This window comes from Felis catus, chromosome A2 (genome assembly GCF_018350175.1).
Source record: "Felis catus isolate Fca126 chromosome A2, F.catus_Fca126_mat1.0, whole genome shotgun sequence".
In the NCBI taxonomy this organism is placed as follows: domain Eukaryota; kingdom Metazoa; phylum Chordata; class Mammalia; order Carnivora; family Felidae; genus Felis; species Felis catus.
Genome location: NC_058369.1, coordinates 146,666,578 through 146,682,038, shown reverse-complemented (window position 1 = coordinate 146,682,038; position 15,461 = coordinate 146,666,578). Strand labels below are relative to the sequence as shown.

Below are 15,461 nucleotides of genomic sequence, written 5' to 3'. Positions count from 1 at the left end.
CTACTCTTACTTTCAAGAGGGTAGACGTTTCTATTTTATAAGCCGTCCAAAATAGGAGGAGAGGAAGAAAATGGCTCCCCAAGGAGTTCTTCCAGGCTTGTGCCCTCACTCACTGCTCTCTGCTCCTCGGGTCACGTCTCCCAGGATGCCCTGTGCCACCCCAGCACCCCATCCTCACTACCCGGATGTTCCCTGGTCTGTGAGGCCTCCATTTGGATGTGAAAAGCCAGTGGAGATGAAGGGATGCGGGACCCACTCTCAGGTCCTGTCATAGGTCGATACCCAAGATGCAGTGAAAAGGGACAATGGACCCAAGTTTGGGTCGCTATGCACCCCGTGTCTGCAAAAGAAGGCCGTGAGTGGAGAATGTGTGACACATTCACATTGTCTTCTCTCCATTCGCTCCAGCAAATCCTGGCTCTGCCATGAACTCCAGCTTAGGAGGTTCGTTCAGTCTAGACTTATCTCCCTTACAGTCAGTGGCGCTGGCTTGTTTGTTAAGCTTTGACAACTTTTTTGAGTTTTAAAAACAGCTTTCTGAACCTTCAAAAGCTGCGGTTTCGACGCTGGGGTGAGGTCGAGGTTCTCCGTTTTTCACGGGTGTCGACTCTTTCGAAGATTTCTGTTCCTGGTTCTCTTCCAGCCTCTGGCCCCTCCTTTTCAGTGTTCTCTATACATCTGCTCAGGCTGCTCTTCCTTTGGCGTTTGCATCGCCCGGGGCTCTGTCTTGTGCCTTTGTGTCTTGAGTTCACCGATTCTCCTGTGTGATCACATCTGCTCCAATGGCTTTCAGGGGCACCTATAACTTGAGGCTGGCTCCCGAATGAATAATTCTATCCCAAACCTCTCTCTGGCTCCCGACCCATCTTTTAAACCATTTATGAGACCAAGTCCCTACCTGCACCTCCTATTTAACCAACCCAAACCACAAATCATCATTTATCCCCCAAATTCACTCGATCTTCCTTATTTTCTAATGTAGTCAATTGCACCTCTATCCACGCAAGCAACCAAGCTAAAAATGTGACTATATCCACCAGCCTGCGGATCCAATTGGTTAACAAGTCCTGTTAATTCTATCTTCCTAACATCTTTCAGAGGTCCTTCATTTATCCCTCCTCAACTGCTGCTGATCGGCTTTAGAGCCTCTGTCAGTTTAGGTGTTGTTTTTGTTTTGTTTTGATTGCAAACAACAGAAATGAACGCTGGCTAGTTTCAGGGGGAAAAAAAGAAGGCGGGGGGGGGGGGGTGGGGGGGGGGCGGGAGGAGGAGGGGAACGGTCTTCAAAAAGCTATTGGGAAAGCTCCCAGATTGAAGGGAAAACTGAATAACCATGCGTCAGGGAGGGCTAGATCTGTAGCGGCTCTGGGGACCTCAGCAGGCGGGGCTTAGCCCTTCTGCCTGGGATGCTGCAGAGGACAATTCAGCTACGATCATCTCCCATCTTTCTGTGTCTTTATCAAGCTCTCAAATCCCTAGCGGAGAGAATATGGTTGGCCATCTTTGCATAGGTCATCCAGGGCTGGGAGACAGAGGTGAATGGCACAAATTTGCGACCCATTTAATTTCTCACTCCTTCCTCCATACCATAGCCTTCTTAAAGGCCTCTGTGCCTTTCCAATATATAGTTCACTCTGCCACCATTTTTGTATTTCTAAAATACATATTGTTCAATGTATCTCCCAACTTAATCCCTCGATAGCTCTTTATTACTCATAGGGTGACTTACAAGCTTCTATCAGGGTCTACACTCTAGGATTTGGACCTTGGCTTCCTTTCTAGTCTCATCTCTTGCTGCTTTTATGTTAAATCTTATGTTCCAGGCATAAGCTACTTGTACTCACCTTTCCAGACTCGGGTTTAGGTGTTAGTTCCAAATGTCTCCCAGGGTTTAGTGCTCTTCCTCTTTGATTCAACAGCCCCTTGAACGGATCCCTGATACATGCACTGCAATCTGTTGAATTGAACTCTTTCTTCATCTCCTCCTGGCTAAACTATGAGCTCCTTGAGGTCAAGGACTGGGATTTATGTTTGTTCCCATTGCCTAGGATGGTGTTTAACATGTCACAAATGGTCAGGAAACATACGGAAGTAAATATTAAGTTTGAATGCCTAATATACAAAACACTGTGGTAGTTGGGGGGGGGGGACCAATATATATATAACTCACGTGTCACTTTCAAGGAGCTTACTGTGTAGGAGGCAAACAGTACCTGCACAGAAGAAAAGTACAGGTCAAACTACAAGATACTATAGAATTGCGTGCACAAAAAGCAGTGCCTGCAGGCTAGAGTTTGGGATTGGATTGATCTGGAAAGTCTTGTCTAAAGAGGAAAGACCTCAGTGGTAATATAAAGAAAGAAGAAGGTTCAAATGGTTTGAAGACGTGGGGAGAGGGTTTTAAGTATGGGGAATAAGAGAGAAAGTTCACTGTATTTGAGGAATAGGTTAAAGTAGAGGTTGATTGGGGCGCCTGGGTGGCTCAGTCGGTTAAGCGTCCGACTCTAGATTTCATCTCAGGTCATGATCCCACGGTTCGTGGGATTGAGCCCTGCACTGGGTTCTGTGTTGAAAGTGCAGAGCCTGCTTGGTATTCTCCCTCTCCCTCTCTCTCTCGCTCTCTCTCTCAAAATAAGTAAATAAACATTAAGAAAAAATGAAGTAGAAGTTAAGATATGATGACAAGGTCAGTGTATGTACAGGGAAGTCACAGGTTGAAAAAAACAAATTGGAGCAGATCGGTGCAGATTTTGTTGAAGCCTTTGTGCTCACTCCAACATAGAACACCTGAGCATTCTAGATTGCCTGTTCATCACAAATTCCTGTGTCTCCTCCAGAATCAAGAAAAGAATAAAACACTTTCAAAACGGAAGTTTTCAGTGCCAAGGAATCTCTCCTTCCTCAATGAACTAAGGTCTCCTGATGTCCTTCAAGGTATTGTACACCAGATCTTTCCATTTTTAGTCTGGGTGTCATTTTTGTGTTTGTGTGATTTTGGTTTTTTCCACCCTGCGTTGCAGAAAAGCAACCCAAGATTTGTACCTTCCAGTTGGGTGGCTTCTTTTTATTTTAGTTTCAGTATCCGCATGAATTGGACTCATGATTCCAGTAAATTAAAGGTGAGAAAAGGGTGAAAACCTCATTAGTCTATTACCCTTGAGGGAACTTTCAGAGTTTAGCTCAGTCTAGTCATACACTCTAGACAATTGTCTTTAGGGTTTATGTCTAGACAACCAAACTAGATAGAAACCTTAAATAATCACTTATCGACATTCTCAACACTAAGGCAGATCTTTCCTCCAAACCCATGGGCTTGATAGGAGCTTGGGCTGAAAGACCTTATCAAAGTTCCTCCTTCATTACCAAGACCCCCATGATTTGATCCCACCCTACCTATCCACTTTTAGGTCTTGCTACTTAAAACAACAACGACAAATACCTTCCCGTCAGGCGACTTCACACACCATCTTATAAGGCCCAGCTCAAGCTCCACATCCTTTGGGAAACATCCCCGTGAGCCTCACTGACCTCTCTTCTCGAAATAGTGGCTTGTACACCGTCAACTTTTATCTTCCATTTTAAGTTGCTCATATCAAAGAAATATAGCAACTTCCTGCCACCCCCTCCCACACCAACATATACACACACTTTCCCTGGTTTTATAGACCTAACCTATGAGAGGGTGGTTGTATTGAAAGGGGATGTAAATTAAAGCATGGCTGCTCTCCAACTCTCTCCCACGACTAACCCGTGAATGGATTTTACTTCAGGTCTTTATGTAGGAAAATTCTTCGCGCTGTCAAAAGGAATTAGAATATTATCTTTAAATCATTTGGTTAACTCTCTCCATTTTTACAAATGAGGAAATTAAGGCCCCGAGAGGTGAAATGACTCACCTAATGTACTAGCATGTATTTGTCATTTCTATTTCACACTTCACAATCACTTCCTCCACCCACCCACCCCTTCCACCGTTTACCACCTAAGTTCTTGAGGACAAAGGTCATCACGTCTTGTGCATTCTCTGCATTCACAACGGCACCCACCAGCCTTGTTTCCAAAACAGGATCAAGAACGGGGCTGGACACACAGTGTGTGCTAAGGAAGAAATGGATTGAATTGAGTCCCTACAGAACCTGGACTCTTTGGAGACGCTGACTTTGGCCTCTGGGTGAATACTTGCCTTGGATTGACCCACTTAGCAGTGAACAGCGATGGGCCAAAAGAGACAAACCAAGTGTGTACTTTTCTTTGCCCAACTAATTTATAAGGACGATTTTATGCAAACATTTGTTGTAGTCCATATCACTCTGAACAGTACTAGTCACAGAGTAGACTCATTAAAAATGTTTTAGGGGCACCTGGGTGGCTCAGCCGGTCACCTGGGTGGCGTCCAGCTCTTGATTTCGGCTTAGGGCATGACCTCACAGTTTGTGAGATTAAGCCCTGCATCGGGCTCTGCACTGACAGCACGGAGTCTGCTTGGGATTTTCTGTCTCCATCTCTCTCTGCCCTTCCCCTGCGCGCTCTCTCTCTCTCTCTCTCTCTCTCTCTCTCTCTCTCTCTCAAAATAAAAAAATGAACATTAAAAAATATTTTAATTGACTGTCCTCAGATCAAAAACCGGACCTTGGTCTGTGTTTCGTGCAGCAATTAGAATAGAGTTGTCAAAAGTAAGGCACCAGACTGTCCCTGGTGGACACTGCTGGGCTGTAGGAGAATTTCCCCCACAGCTCTATGCCTTAAATTGGCATAAAGAGTATCTGGGATCCTGTGCTGCCTTTGAGATAATAGAGAATCATTTTTTAAAAGTGCTACAATAAAGATTACAGTATATTATTATTAGATGACTTAAGATAGTAGGACACATAAAAAAGGTACCACCTTTAAGATGTTAAGTGGGGATGAATTTATTTTGGTCTACCCACAATGTGTCACCTGCTCCCCTTGAGACTATTTTTAAGACGTCTGGCCTGAGTTAAGGATGGAGTTGGTAGCCAGCGACAGGTGGAAGTGAGCCATGCTTGAATGGGACTTGATACTGGATTGGGGATGATTCGTACCTCCTACAGCAGTTGACCCGCCAACTACATAGCTTGGCTAGTTCTGTTTTTCTTAGTTTGGTCCTTACACTGCCACCCTCATTTTTATTTATTTTTATTTTTTTATTAAAAAAATTTTTTTAATGTTTTTATTTATTTTTGAGACAGAGAGAGACAGAGCATGAGCAGGGGAGGGGCAGCGAGAGAGGGAGACACAGAATCGGAAGCAGGCTCCAGGCTCTGACCTGTGAGCACAGAGCCTGACGCAGGGTTCGAACTCACAGACTGCGAGATCATGACCTGAGCCGAAGTCGGACGCCTAACCGACAGAGCCACCCAGGCGCCCCTGCCACCCTCATTTTTAGAGGAGAGAGGTCTACTTCAGGTAGTCCCAGCCTTCTATTTAATGTGAGCTATTTAATACCCAAACGGGAATTATCTCCAAGGAGGAAGCAGGCCATTTATTTGAACATTAACCCAGTCTTACTGATGAGCATCTTTCCCTATGTTCAGGGAGTAAATGGGTTTAGTGGAATTAGTCATGGAATCTAAAATATGGAATCTAAAACACTTTATTACTAAATATTGCAACTTCTGCCTCCCTCCCTCTTCTCGCCAAAAGGAACTGGTATCTGGGCAGGGGATCTGAAACTAAGAGAAAAAACAGAGTATGAGAATATTTGCCATTCATGATTTTTACCATCTTAGTTCTAGACAGAGAAACGTAGATGTGGTGAGGTACAAGAGGGAGCCAGTAATCCAAGCATAGTCATTAAGAATTGGAAATTTAGTTGTGAAGTTCCACTAATAATGTCCCTTTTCATGGAATCACGAGTTAATTATTGGCAAAGGTAGAGCCATTTCCCTGTGGAGAAGAGCAGGCAGGTGGGCATTCAAAACAGTAGGTCGTCTTTAAGGATATTATAAAGGTCCAGGTGCCCGAAAGAATGTCCTTAAGCTGTCTAACACCCTTATTTCTGAAGAATTCAACTTATCAGATATCATCATATCTCCAAGAGGTCCCACTTGCTGAACTCACTGAACTGAAGTTTTGTTCCCCACCCCCCCACCAGAATTCAGGCTGGATAATATCAAATCCTATTCTTTACTATACGTGCATATTCAATTAGTGACCACCCAAATTGGGCTCCTCTACGTCGGGCTCCCAAACTTTGTTGAGGGAGATTGAGAATATGCCAACGACCAGGCCTCTGAGTAAGCAAATACCATTGGATTTTCCGCTTTTTCAGGTTCCAAGATGCCGTATCAACGACTCCAGGAACCAGCTCAGTTAAACTTGAGAAAGGAATAGGGGTTGATAACGATGAGGTAAGAAAGAGCCTTAGTAAATGTGTATGTATAGTCTTTCTTTGGAGTTACTCTGAGTACTTTGGAAGTGGGGTTCACAGACCTCCTGTTGAAGAGCAAGAAACGGTCAATGTTTGTACAGACAGCAAGGGTAATTTATCCTAATTTTATGAAAGGGAAACAGAGACATAGAAAAGAGACAGGGATGTATCTGCGACAAATCAGGGCTAGAAGCCAGGGACCATAAGCCTATCTTAGAAACCCTACTTAGCTAGGCTTTATGGACACCTCTTGCAGCAAAACTCCATTGGATGGTTTGGTTGCTTCCCCAGGTTTTTCATATTCAAGTGAATTTTCCAGGCCAACTCTTATTTTACCAGCCACAATAGTACAATTCAACGTAAAACTAAAAACATATTCCACTTGGGACACTGCCGTGGGCTTAGTCAACTGCCGTAGACTCATTTGGAGCTGAGATGCAACACTTCAGAAAAATTCAAGAGTAAAAACATTTTCCTTTGAGATTCCCCCCCCCTAAAATTAATTTTTAAAAAAACCTACAAGAGAAAAGTCTTCACATCTTTCTCTCACGTCTTCCTGAGATTTCTGTGGTTCTGAATATACGTAGCCTATCTGTGAAGTGGACTATTCCTAACATATCTTTGTTTTGAACAAAGGGATTTCAGTTTTCCAAAAATTAAATCATTGCATCTTTGGATTTATTGCTTCCCATTGTTCCTAATGGGATGTATGGCATGGCTCTGATAGGCCTCCTCCTAGTCCACATGCCCCGCCCACCCCCACCCCCACCCCTGGGCATTGCCAGCTTCTGGCATTTTCCTCTAGGTACATAACACCTTCCGCCATTGCACGGTTCTGTCCCATCCTTACGCCTTCCCTCTTTTCCATTCACATCCACCCTTTCCTCACCTCTCAGCGCATGTTCTGTTTCCTCCGCGCCCCACCTTACCATATCACCTCCTCGGGGGCCTGGCAATCCTTGGAAATGTTGGTCCACACACAGGATTGTGACTCCTCCTCTTTTTCTGATTTCCGATTACGCCAAGTCCAAAGGAGGTAACTCGGCTTTCATTTCCTTCTGTCCTCATCCTTTGGACTCATCTGTGGATAAGTTAGGGCTGAGCTGGAGGCTAGGCAGCAACACCGGGGTCAGCGAAGGCGATGCAGAAGGCCCGGCAACTGTACGACCAGACGCGACACCCCAACAGTCTGCCAATCACCAGCGCGTCCACCGGCAGAGAAATGCAAAGCGGTGGACAAAAGTATGACCAACATTCAATTATTTTTTTTGCCATCACTTCTGGAAGAATCGTGTGCTGTCGAAATATTCAAAAAAAAGCAAAATGCACCGTTGTTTCTCTCTTCCTCTGTGTGTCTGCTTCCAGAGCGGCAGGCAGTGATCCCTAGGGCTCCCTTGCACCACAAGCCTTCAGTTGTTGCCCTTTTATGACTTGCTTTTCTCCCAGAGAGGGCGTCTCCATGTCGATTTTCACTAGATTTCACCCCTATAGAAATGGAAAAGGCAGAAGGAAGAGGTGTGATCCCTTGGAGTGATTTGTCCCCATCTGAACTTTAATGCTGCCCTTTACCCACTTCCCTCCCCCACAGCTTTATCTGACATTCATAATAAAGCAGGCCCACCTTTTCCACGGACAAGCTGCTCTGTCAGGATGCCTCGGAACGTAGCTCTCCTGGCTGTGGCCGCATCCCGGGATCCCAGGGTACAAAACTGGGAGTACTTTGTTCTTCTGACCGGTTTTTAGGGTCAGCCTAGGGCGAGGTGAGGTAAGGAATGGAATGCTGTTTAGGACAGGTCCAGTGGGAAACTCCTGATCTCAATCATTGTCTCTAGATTTTTGACGCCGTCGGCCCTTCAAAATTTGTCCTGAAGAACCTTCAGGAATACACCGTCCATCCAAATATGGTAGGTGGAAAAAGCATTCATCCCCGCCAGGATCCTTAAGGGTCCGGCGCAGGGCCACTGCTAGGGTATCCCAAATGCCTCCTGGTGCCACCAGCTTCTGTGACCGCGCAGACTCCTGGGACAGGAAAGCAGGGCTGTCCTAGGACACCAGGCCTGTGGCAGTGCTGGGTACGGTGATAGGGAGGGACGAGGGAGGAGGTGGGAAGGGGGTGTTGGCTGCAGCTAATTTTTTTTTTAAGTGGAGAAAACCTATTTCTAATAGGAGCTATTCTATTCTCTCCCTCGCCAATCCTCTGCCTCCCTCCTAGGGATGGAAAAGCAAATTTAGCGGGACCGCCCCTTCCCCCACCACGTCTTAAATGACACGCAGTCTTTTGTGACTGCTTTTCCTCTATAAGGTCGTGCTTATTATGCATGTTAATGTGGTTGTGCCCGTGGAGAACTCTTGGTGGGTGGGGAGATGGAGAGAGGGGCTGTGTTGGTATCCCGGAACAAGGAAGGAGATTTGGTGCCTGGCGATCTCTCCCTTTGCCTCAAACGGACTTGTAGAGAAGGCCACCTAGGTTTGACATGGAAGCTTCTGTTTGCCCCATCGTGTTGGGCACGATGTTACACTTTTTCAGGAGGACTAAGTCATCTTGCTCCTTTTAGGTGGGAACCTTCCCTCCCATCTCACTTCCTCGCCCCTTCGTCTATTTGTGGGGAATGCTCTGAGGGCAGAGAGGGACAGAGGGCTTCAGACGTTTTCTGTAAAACCAAGCAGATTTCTGTACAATCTGCTTCCGAGCAGATTTGTCCGGCCCCTGTGCAGCGTCTGTCCCTCCCCCACAGAGGCTAAGAGACTAGCCAATTGATTAATCTTCTCTTGATCTAATCCCTTTGTCTCTCTGGAAACCTCTGTGTTGCTCAGGCCCAGTACTATGAGCCTTTGAAGCCCACTGCCCTGCAGAAATTCCTGGCTCGAAACGGGAAAATCAAAAGCTTCACATTAAAAGTAACAGAGTACGATCAGGATAAGACCTTACTGATTATGACCAACAACCCACTTCCCTGCCCATTCGACCAGCAAGGAAAGAACATCGCACCCAAATACTTTCCCAAGGAATTGCTGCTCAAGGTAACGGCGCCTGGGGAAGCTTCCTGGCACCCTGAGGAAGGACCCTGAGGAATCAGGAGGTGGCTTGAAGGGGGAATTAAGTTAACGTGGAAGATGGTGTCAGGAGTCATCTTCTTTCTTCCTCTGCCTTGCTGTGTATTGCACACACAAGGAATCTGGAGAGGCTCAGAACCAGAATTGCACAAGCTCGTGTCATGAAACTCCACTGCGTGGAGAAAAGAGGGTCCTCATTAGAACCTGTCCCTCCCTGGCCAAAGACACTTAGTTTGTAATTCCCCAAAGGTGAACTAGCCACTGGCTTTCGGGTTGAGGGTCAAGTGGCAAAGGATAAATCAGGAAATGAGGAACGAGGAACAGAAATAACCAAATGGGAGATGGGGAAAGGATTATGCTTTATACCCACGGCTTTGGGTGTCAGGAGAAGGGGAGAGGGACACAGCAGAGGATGTTCCATCACAACAGCCAGACATCTGGGACTCGGTTCTACACTGCAGAAGTTCACGTTCAATCCGGTAAACGGTTGCTGACCATATGCTAAACAAAGAACTAAGATATAAGGATGCTTTCAGGACAGTTTCTATCTTGAAGGAACTTGGAGACTAGTAGGAGAGACTGATCAATAAATGAGAAATAGAAAAGTTATTATAATATACCAGGATATATGGATAATAAAAGAATATGATGGGGCGCCTGGGTGGCGCAGTCGGTTAAGCGTCCGACTTCAGCCAGGTCACGATCTCGCGGTCCGTGAGTTCGAGCCCTGCGTCGGGCTCTGGGCTGATGGCTCAGAGCCTGGAGCCTGTTTCCGATTCTGTGTCTCCCTCTCTCTCTGCCCCTCCCCCGTTCATGCTCTGTCTCTCTCTGTCCCAAAAATAAATAAAAAACGTTGAAAAAAAAAGTTTAAAGAATATGCAAGATATAGAACTCACGTAGAGATTAGTATCTTTGTCGGAGGAAAGGGAGTGATCCGGGAGGTTTTACAGAGGATGTGATCCTTGGCAAAAGACCAGGAGAATATCCCCATCAGAGGGAAAGGCAGACACATGAAGACACAAGAAAGTGAGGAGCACTTATGGAGATGTAAGAGAGTAAATGGCAGGACATAAAAGGCACAATCAAATTGGCATTTTAGAAAGACCGTTTTTTGGAGGAGAAAGTTGTGTTCGTTGGGGAAGAGATACAAATCAGAAAGATTCATTGTGATGTTACTACAACAGCTAAGGGGAGAGATGCTGAAGAATTGAACTAAATTAATAGCCGAGGAAGTGAAGAAAATCAATTTAAAAGATATTTAGGAATCGGGATCTAAAAAAGATCTTGACAGCTTTGAGAGCCGGCCTAATATAACAAGAAGAAATTGAATAAAGTGAAAGTGCAAACAAAAGAATCTAATTATAACAGAAATTACCTGAGACAGACCCTTGTAACACAAAGTGGTGAATTTGAGGTTAGTATTTCCTTAGTTGCTAGAGGATTGGCGGTAAAAGATTCCTCTCCAAATGGGGGATAAGATGCTAATATGCAATGATATATGCTGAATATGGGCTAATTAATTCATTGCCCAGGGTCTCTGGAGTCTCAGAATTTGTGCCCTTTGGATGTAAACTCAGTGGTTACTTCTCACGGTGATGGGTAATGCACAACGAGAAAGGAACAAATGCCAGGCTAAGATTGTCCTGCTCAAGGTAGAGAAGGAACTACAAGACTATCACGTAACTTGGTGCAAGACGAGCTTTCTTCCAACAGCTGGAACTTTGTGCAAATCACACGCAGGACCTGATCATATTCATGAGCAAACTGTGCTACCAAATTGCATTAATAGAGTTAAGGCACCGATTGTCAAAGACTGACACCATGGTAGTTCTATGGACTGTCAGCAACAAGTTCAAGAAGGAGGATATGCCCATCTAGAATGCTTCTTTCATATTCATACTGCAACCCACCCCCCTTTCTCTTGCCAAACAAAAGTGACGGTCTTTGGTGAGCCGAAGATCATACACAGAAGAAGCATTCTTTTGCTATGCCCAGGCATGTGTGTTAGAGGAGGGTGGGTTCCAGTAGGCAAGTCGAAGAGCGGAGATGGCATGTCTATAAGTGATCGCTATCCTCACAGTCCCTTCTAAGTGAAATGGCCCCACCATAGTCCGTGAAGAAAAGGATGCCCTGAGAGATCCTCTTTTGTGCAGCTGGCTGGGGACCTGGGGTGGGGGCAGGAGGGCACCAGAGCCAGTGAATCAAAATTCATAGGCTGATCGGTGACCTGTGGTATAAATTGGCACCCCCAAACGAAAACAAACAAAAAAAACCCCAAAGCCAGAAGCCAAACCAACACCAAAACCAGCCAGCCTACCAACGACCCAAATCCCCAGGCCAAACAGAGTCCTCCTTCCATGCCTCTGGGTCTGGAAAAGGGGAAGATCAAGGTGGTAAGAGTGAAAGCCGACCGGGCAGGTAGAGAGAGGCCAGAAAAAAATCAAACCAGGAGGAGGAGGGTGGTGCAGGGACCACGAAAGCAGAGGAGGGGCAGGTTGAAGTTACAGGGAAGTAGAAACAAACAAGCAGAAGCTACAGGGAGGAGAAAGATACAGGGTAAAGGTAGGGAGTGAACACAGAGAGAGGGGGAAGCAGACAGGAAGAAAGTAGGAAACAGGCTAATGATATGGGGCTAGAGACGAGCTACACAAACTCATGCTGTTGTAGTCCTTAGCTAGTGCTGTTTTGGATTCCAAATACTTTTCCGTTCCTGTTTTTCTGCTGTGAGATCTAGCTCTGCAGAGTTTCTGCTCTTTTTGTGGCCAGATTGGTAGCTATGACTTCGTTCCTAGGCACATGTGCTTTTTTAGAGTAAAATCTCTTTTTGTTGAGGTAACGTGAACGGAAGTTCCTCCAAACTGGAAGAGCTTAAAGAGAACAAGTACAGCATTTAAAAGACATGGCTCAACAGGAAGTATTTTTTTTTTAATTTTTTTTTTAACGTCTATTTTTGAGACAGAGAGAGAGCATGAACACAGGGGAGGGGCAGAGAGAGAGGGAGACACAGAATCGGAAGCAGGCTCCGGGCTCTGAGCCATCAGCCCAGAGCCTGACGCGGGGCTCGAACTCACGGACCGCGAGATCGTGACCTGAGCCGAAGTCGGACGCTCAACCGACTGAGCCACCCAGGCGCCCCAGAAGTATTTTTTTTTAAAGAGGCTTTAAAATTCTATGAGAATTTTACTCACTGTGTTGTCATTTAATCAGCCTAGTCATTCATTCGTTCTTTCGTTCATTCAACGAGTATTTACGGAGCACCTACTTTGTGCCAGGCACTGTTACGCGTAGTAGGGATACATCAGTGACTACCCCAAGGACTGCCTGAATGATGTTTAATTCTAGTGAGGTAGACAGACCATCAACACGCAAACGATCACACAGATACTATATAATGCGCTAAGTGCCATGACAAAGCAGGATAAGGGAATGGAGCACAATGAGAGTGAGAGGCAATTTTAGATGGTGTAGTTAGGCAAGGCTCCTGGAAGAGGTGATGACATTTGAATAGAGTCTTTAGCAAGGTGATGGTCCCACGGTTGCTAGCATATTGTTTTCATTTCAGATTGTCGCATATTAGAAAGAATATATACGGTCGCTTTCTCAAATGAGTTAGTTACGATGAGAAAAAGCAGAAGGAGAGGGAGCCCAAAGCCACATCGCATGAAAGAAAGTTCAAAATACTGGCAACGTTGAGCCTAAGAGAGGAGAATGAGCTTAGGAGGGACGTGATGGATCTCTTCGAATTCTTTAAGGACCCTGCAGAAGAGACATTGGATTTGTTCTGTTTGAGCCGCAGGGTCAAAGTTACAGGGAGATAGCTAACAGCTGAGCAAAGGTGAAACAGGTTGGGCTTTTAGGTGTAGGAAGATTGACCACTTACTTAGTAGTAATATTGTGGAGGGGATTAGGGGGTCAGATGAATGGTTAGACTGGATGACCTTTAAGAGCTTTTCTGAAAGTCTTTGATTCTATGACCTTTAGTAATGATGAAATTATTACCTCACAAAACATCCCATTCTGTGACCTTTTCACTGCAGACAGAGAAGGGAATGTGAATGAGGCAGTCATCTTTGAGAAAGGAAGGTAGGGTCCCATGGATCTATCTCCCAATTTAGTACCAAATGCTTGGCTTCCTAAGCGATTCACTAATTGAATCCTTCTCAAAACTGGGTAAATTCCTCTGCTGTTCACTTCAAAGGGCCACTGGGCAAGTCCAGTCAATTACTTAGGAAACTGACCAAGCTTTGGACAAGTTTTTTGACAACAAAGCAAATAGGTACACCCGTTCCCACCCCCCGCACCCCCAGCCCTCATCTGTGGTTTACCTTTGCAGGGTTTCAGTCACCCACAATCAAACTGGGTATAATCTAATCAAGAGGGACTAATGCTAAGTCACAGAGCATACGCCATTCCCTCATTTCATCATGTAGGCAGTTTACCTTCTCACATCATCACGGGAAGAAGGGTCAGTACGGTACGCTATTTTTAGAGAGAGAGACCACGTTCACATAACCTTTGTTACATTATAATTATTCTATTTTATTGGTTATTGCTATTAATCCCTCACTGTGCCTCATTTATACATTAAACGTTATCATATGTATGTATAGGAAAAAAAGATAGTATATGTCTAGGGCTTGGTACCCTTCATGGTTTTCGGCATCCACTGGGGGTCTTGGAATGTATCTTCCATGGATAAGGGGGTCTAGTGTTTTAGCCCACTCAGGGAACGGCTTCCTCTTCTTTTGGTTTCAGTCCCCACTTCCCCTCTCTGGCAGGGTTTGTCGCATCCTTTTAGAGGAATTGAAGCTTAGCCCGGGAACTTAGTTCAGTGCCAAGGGTTCAGCTTCCTCCTTCACTGACCCTTCTTCCCTCTGCTGCAGGAAGGTTACCAGCACAACCCCCCTGAGAACTTCTGCCTACCCCTGATGTCTCAGAAAAAAAAGTTAAGATCTGAGCTGAAACCAACCTTTCCTGTGACCCTGTTGGCTGATCCTACATCCAAGCAAGAACAGTGGTTTAGGTGAATATTTTCCTTCCTCTCTTTTCCTTATTCATGCTGCTCTTTTTATCACAACTTAAAAACTTTTGATTGTAGGAAATATATATAACTGCATAGTGATGAGACAGCTTCCCTACATGACCCCCAACCTCATTTAGACCCTGATGAGAGTTAATCAAAATTAAGGTTTTTCACTAAGAATGATTTTTGAGAGTGACCGGAAGTACTCAAAGATCTCTGTGAGAAAAAGAACAAAATTTTCTCTTAGGGCATATAGAGGGCTGCAGTTTAGGAACAAGGTGCTGTGAGATTTCATTTGAAATGAGTTATAGGAGCAGCCCACATCTAATTTGGGGAAGAGGTAAGAGATTCTGGAGTTCCTGCACAGGTTTACAATGCTAGGTTCTAGAAACTTCCCTCCCACAGAGCAATACTCCCACCAATGAACACCATCTAGTCACTGTCCTTTCTTCTCCCCCAGAATCTGATAAAGTAGTGACTGGTTCCGTTAACCCCCTGCCCTAGGATCTACTAAATGAGCTTTCTTTGTGAAGGTTTTCCACCTACAATGATTTCAAAAGTGACGGGCAGTATATGAAGGTCTGTGCTTTGCAGAAACAGAAAAAAATGTACCCTCAGCTCAACTTTGCTTCAGTCTGTGAAAGAGATATGAAGAAAGCTGGTAAGCTGCTTTCTTTCAAAGCAATGGCTTACAGATCTGAGGTGGGCAGGAGGCACAAATTTTGGGGGACAAGAGAAAAGGGCAAATCAACAAGTCTCGTGGAGGTTCTGGAGACTATTTTTTCTCATAGCATGGAAGCTAACAACTGTTAAGAGGCCCAGGTGGCACTAGGCTTTGGATCCCATTTAAACCCTCAAATTTCAAGAAAGCTCTAGTGTGGTGTTTCCCAGACGACATCACCTACCACTCTAATAGTTTTCGCCATATTGATGTGTTATTTGCCCTTACTCATATAATGTTTTTCTTTAAAAGGTTTTTTGTTTTTTCTTTTT

At 45.1% G+C, this 15,461-nt stretch overlaps 1 protein-coding gene across 3 annotated transcripts in view; it reads left to right on the top strand.

Annotated features, from left to right (window-relative positions):
* TSGA13 (testis specific 13) overlaps positions 1–15,461 on the top strand; it is a 93,026-nt gene that overhangs the window by 76,010 nt on the left and 1,555 nt on the right. For 2 of the 3 annotated variants that reach the window (XM_019825810.3, XM_006929378.4), the window contains exons 2-8: positions 2,838–2,934; positions 4,067–4,237; positions 6,293–6,371; positions 8,224–8,295; positions 9,206–9,412; positions 14,329–14,468; positions 15,002–15,129. In XM_019825810.3, the coding sequence (XP_019681369.1) occupies positions 4,215–4,237; positions 6,293–6,371; positions 8,224–8,295; positions 9,206–9,412; positions 14,329–14,468; positions 15,002–15,129 (649 nt within the window). In that variant the 5' untranslated portion in view covers positions 2,838–2,934; positions 4,067–4,214. Of the gene's footprint in view, positions 1–2,837; positions 2,935–2,956; positions 3,120–4,066; positions 4,238–6,292; positions 6,372–8,223; positions 8,296–9,205; positions 9,413–14,328; positions 14,469–15,001; positions 15,130–15,461 lie in introns of those variants that run through there. The other variant, XM_006929379.5, reaches the window with a different exon arrangement.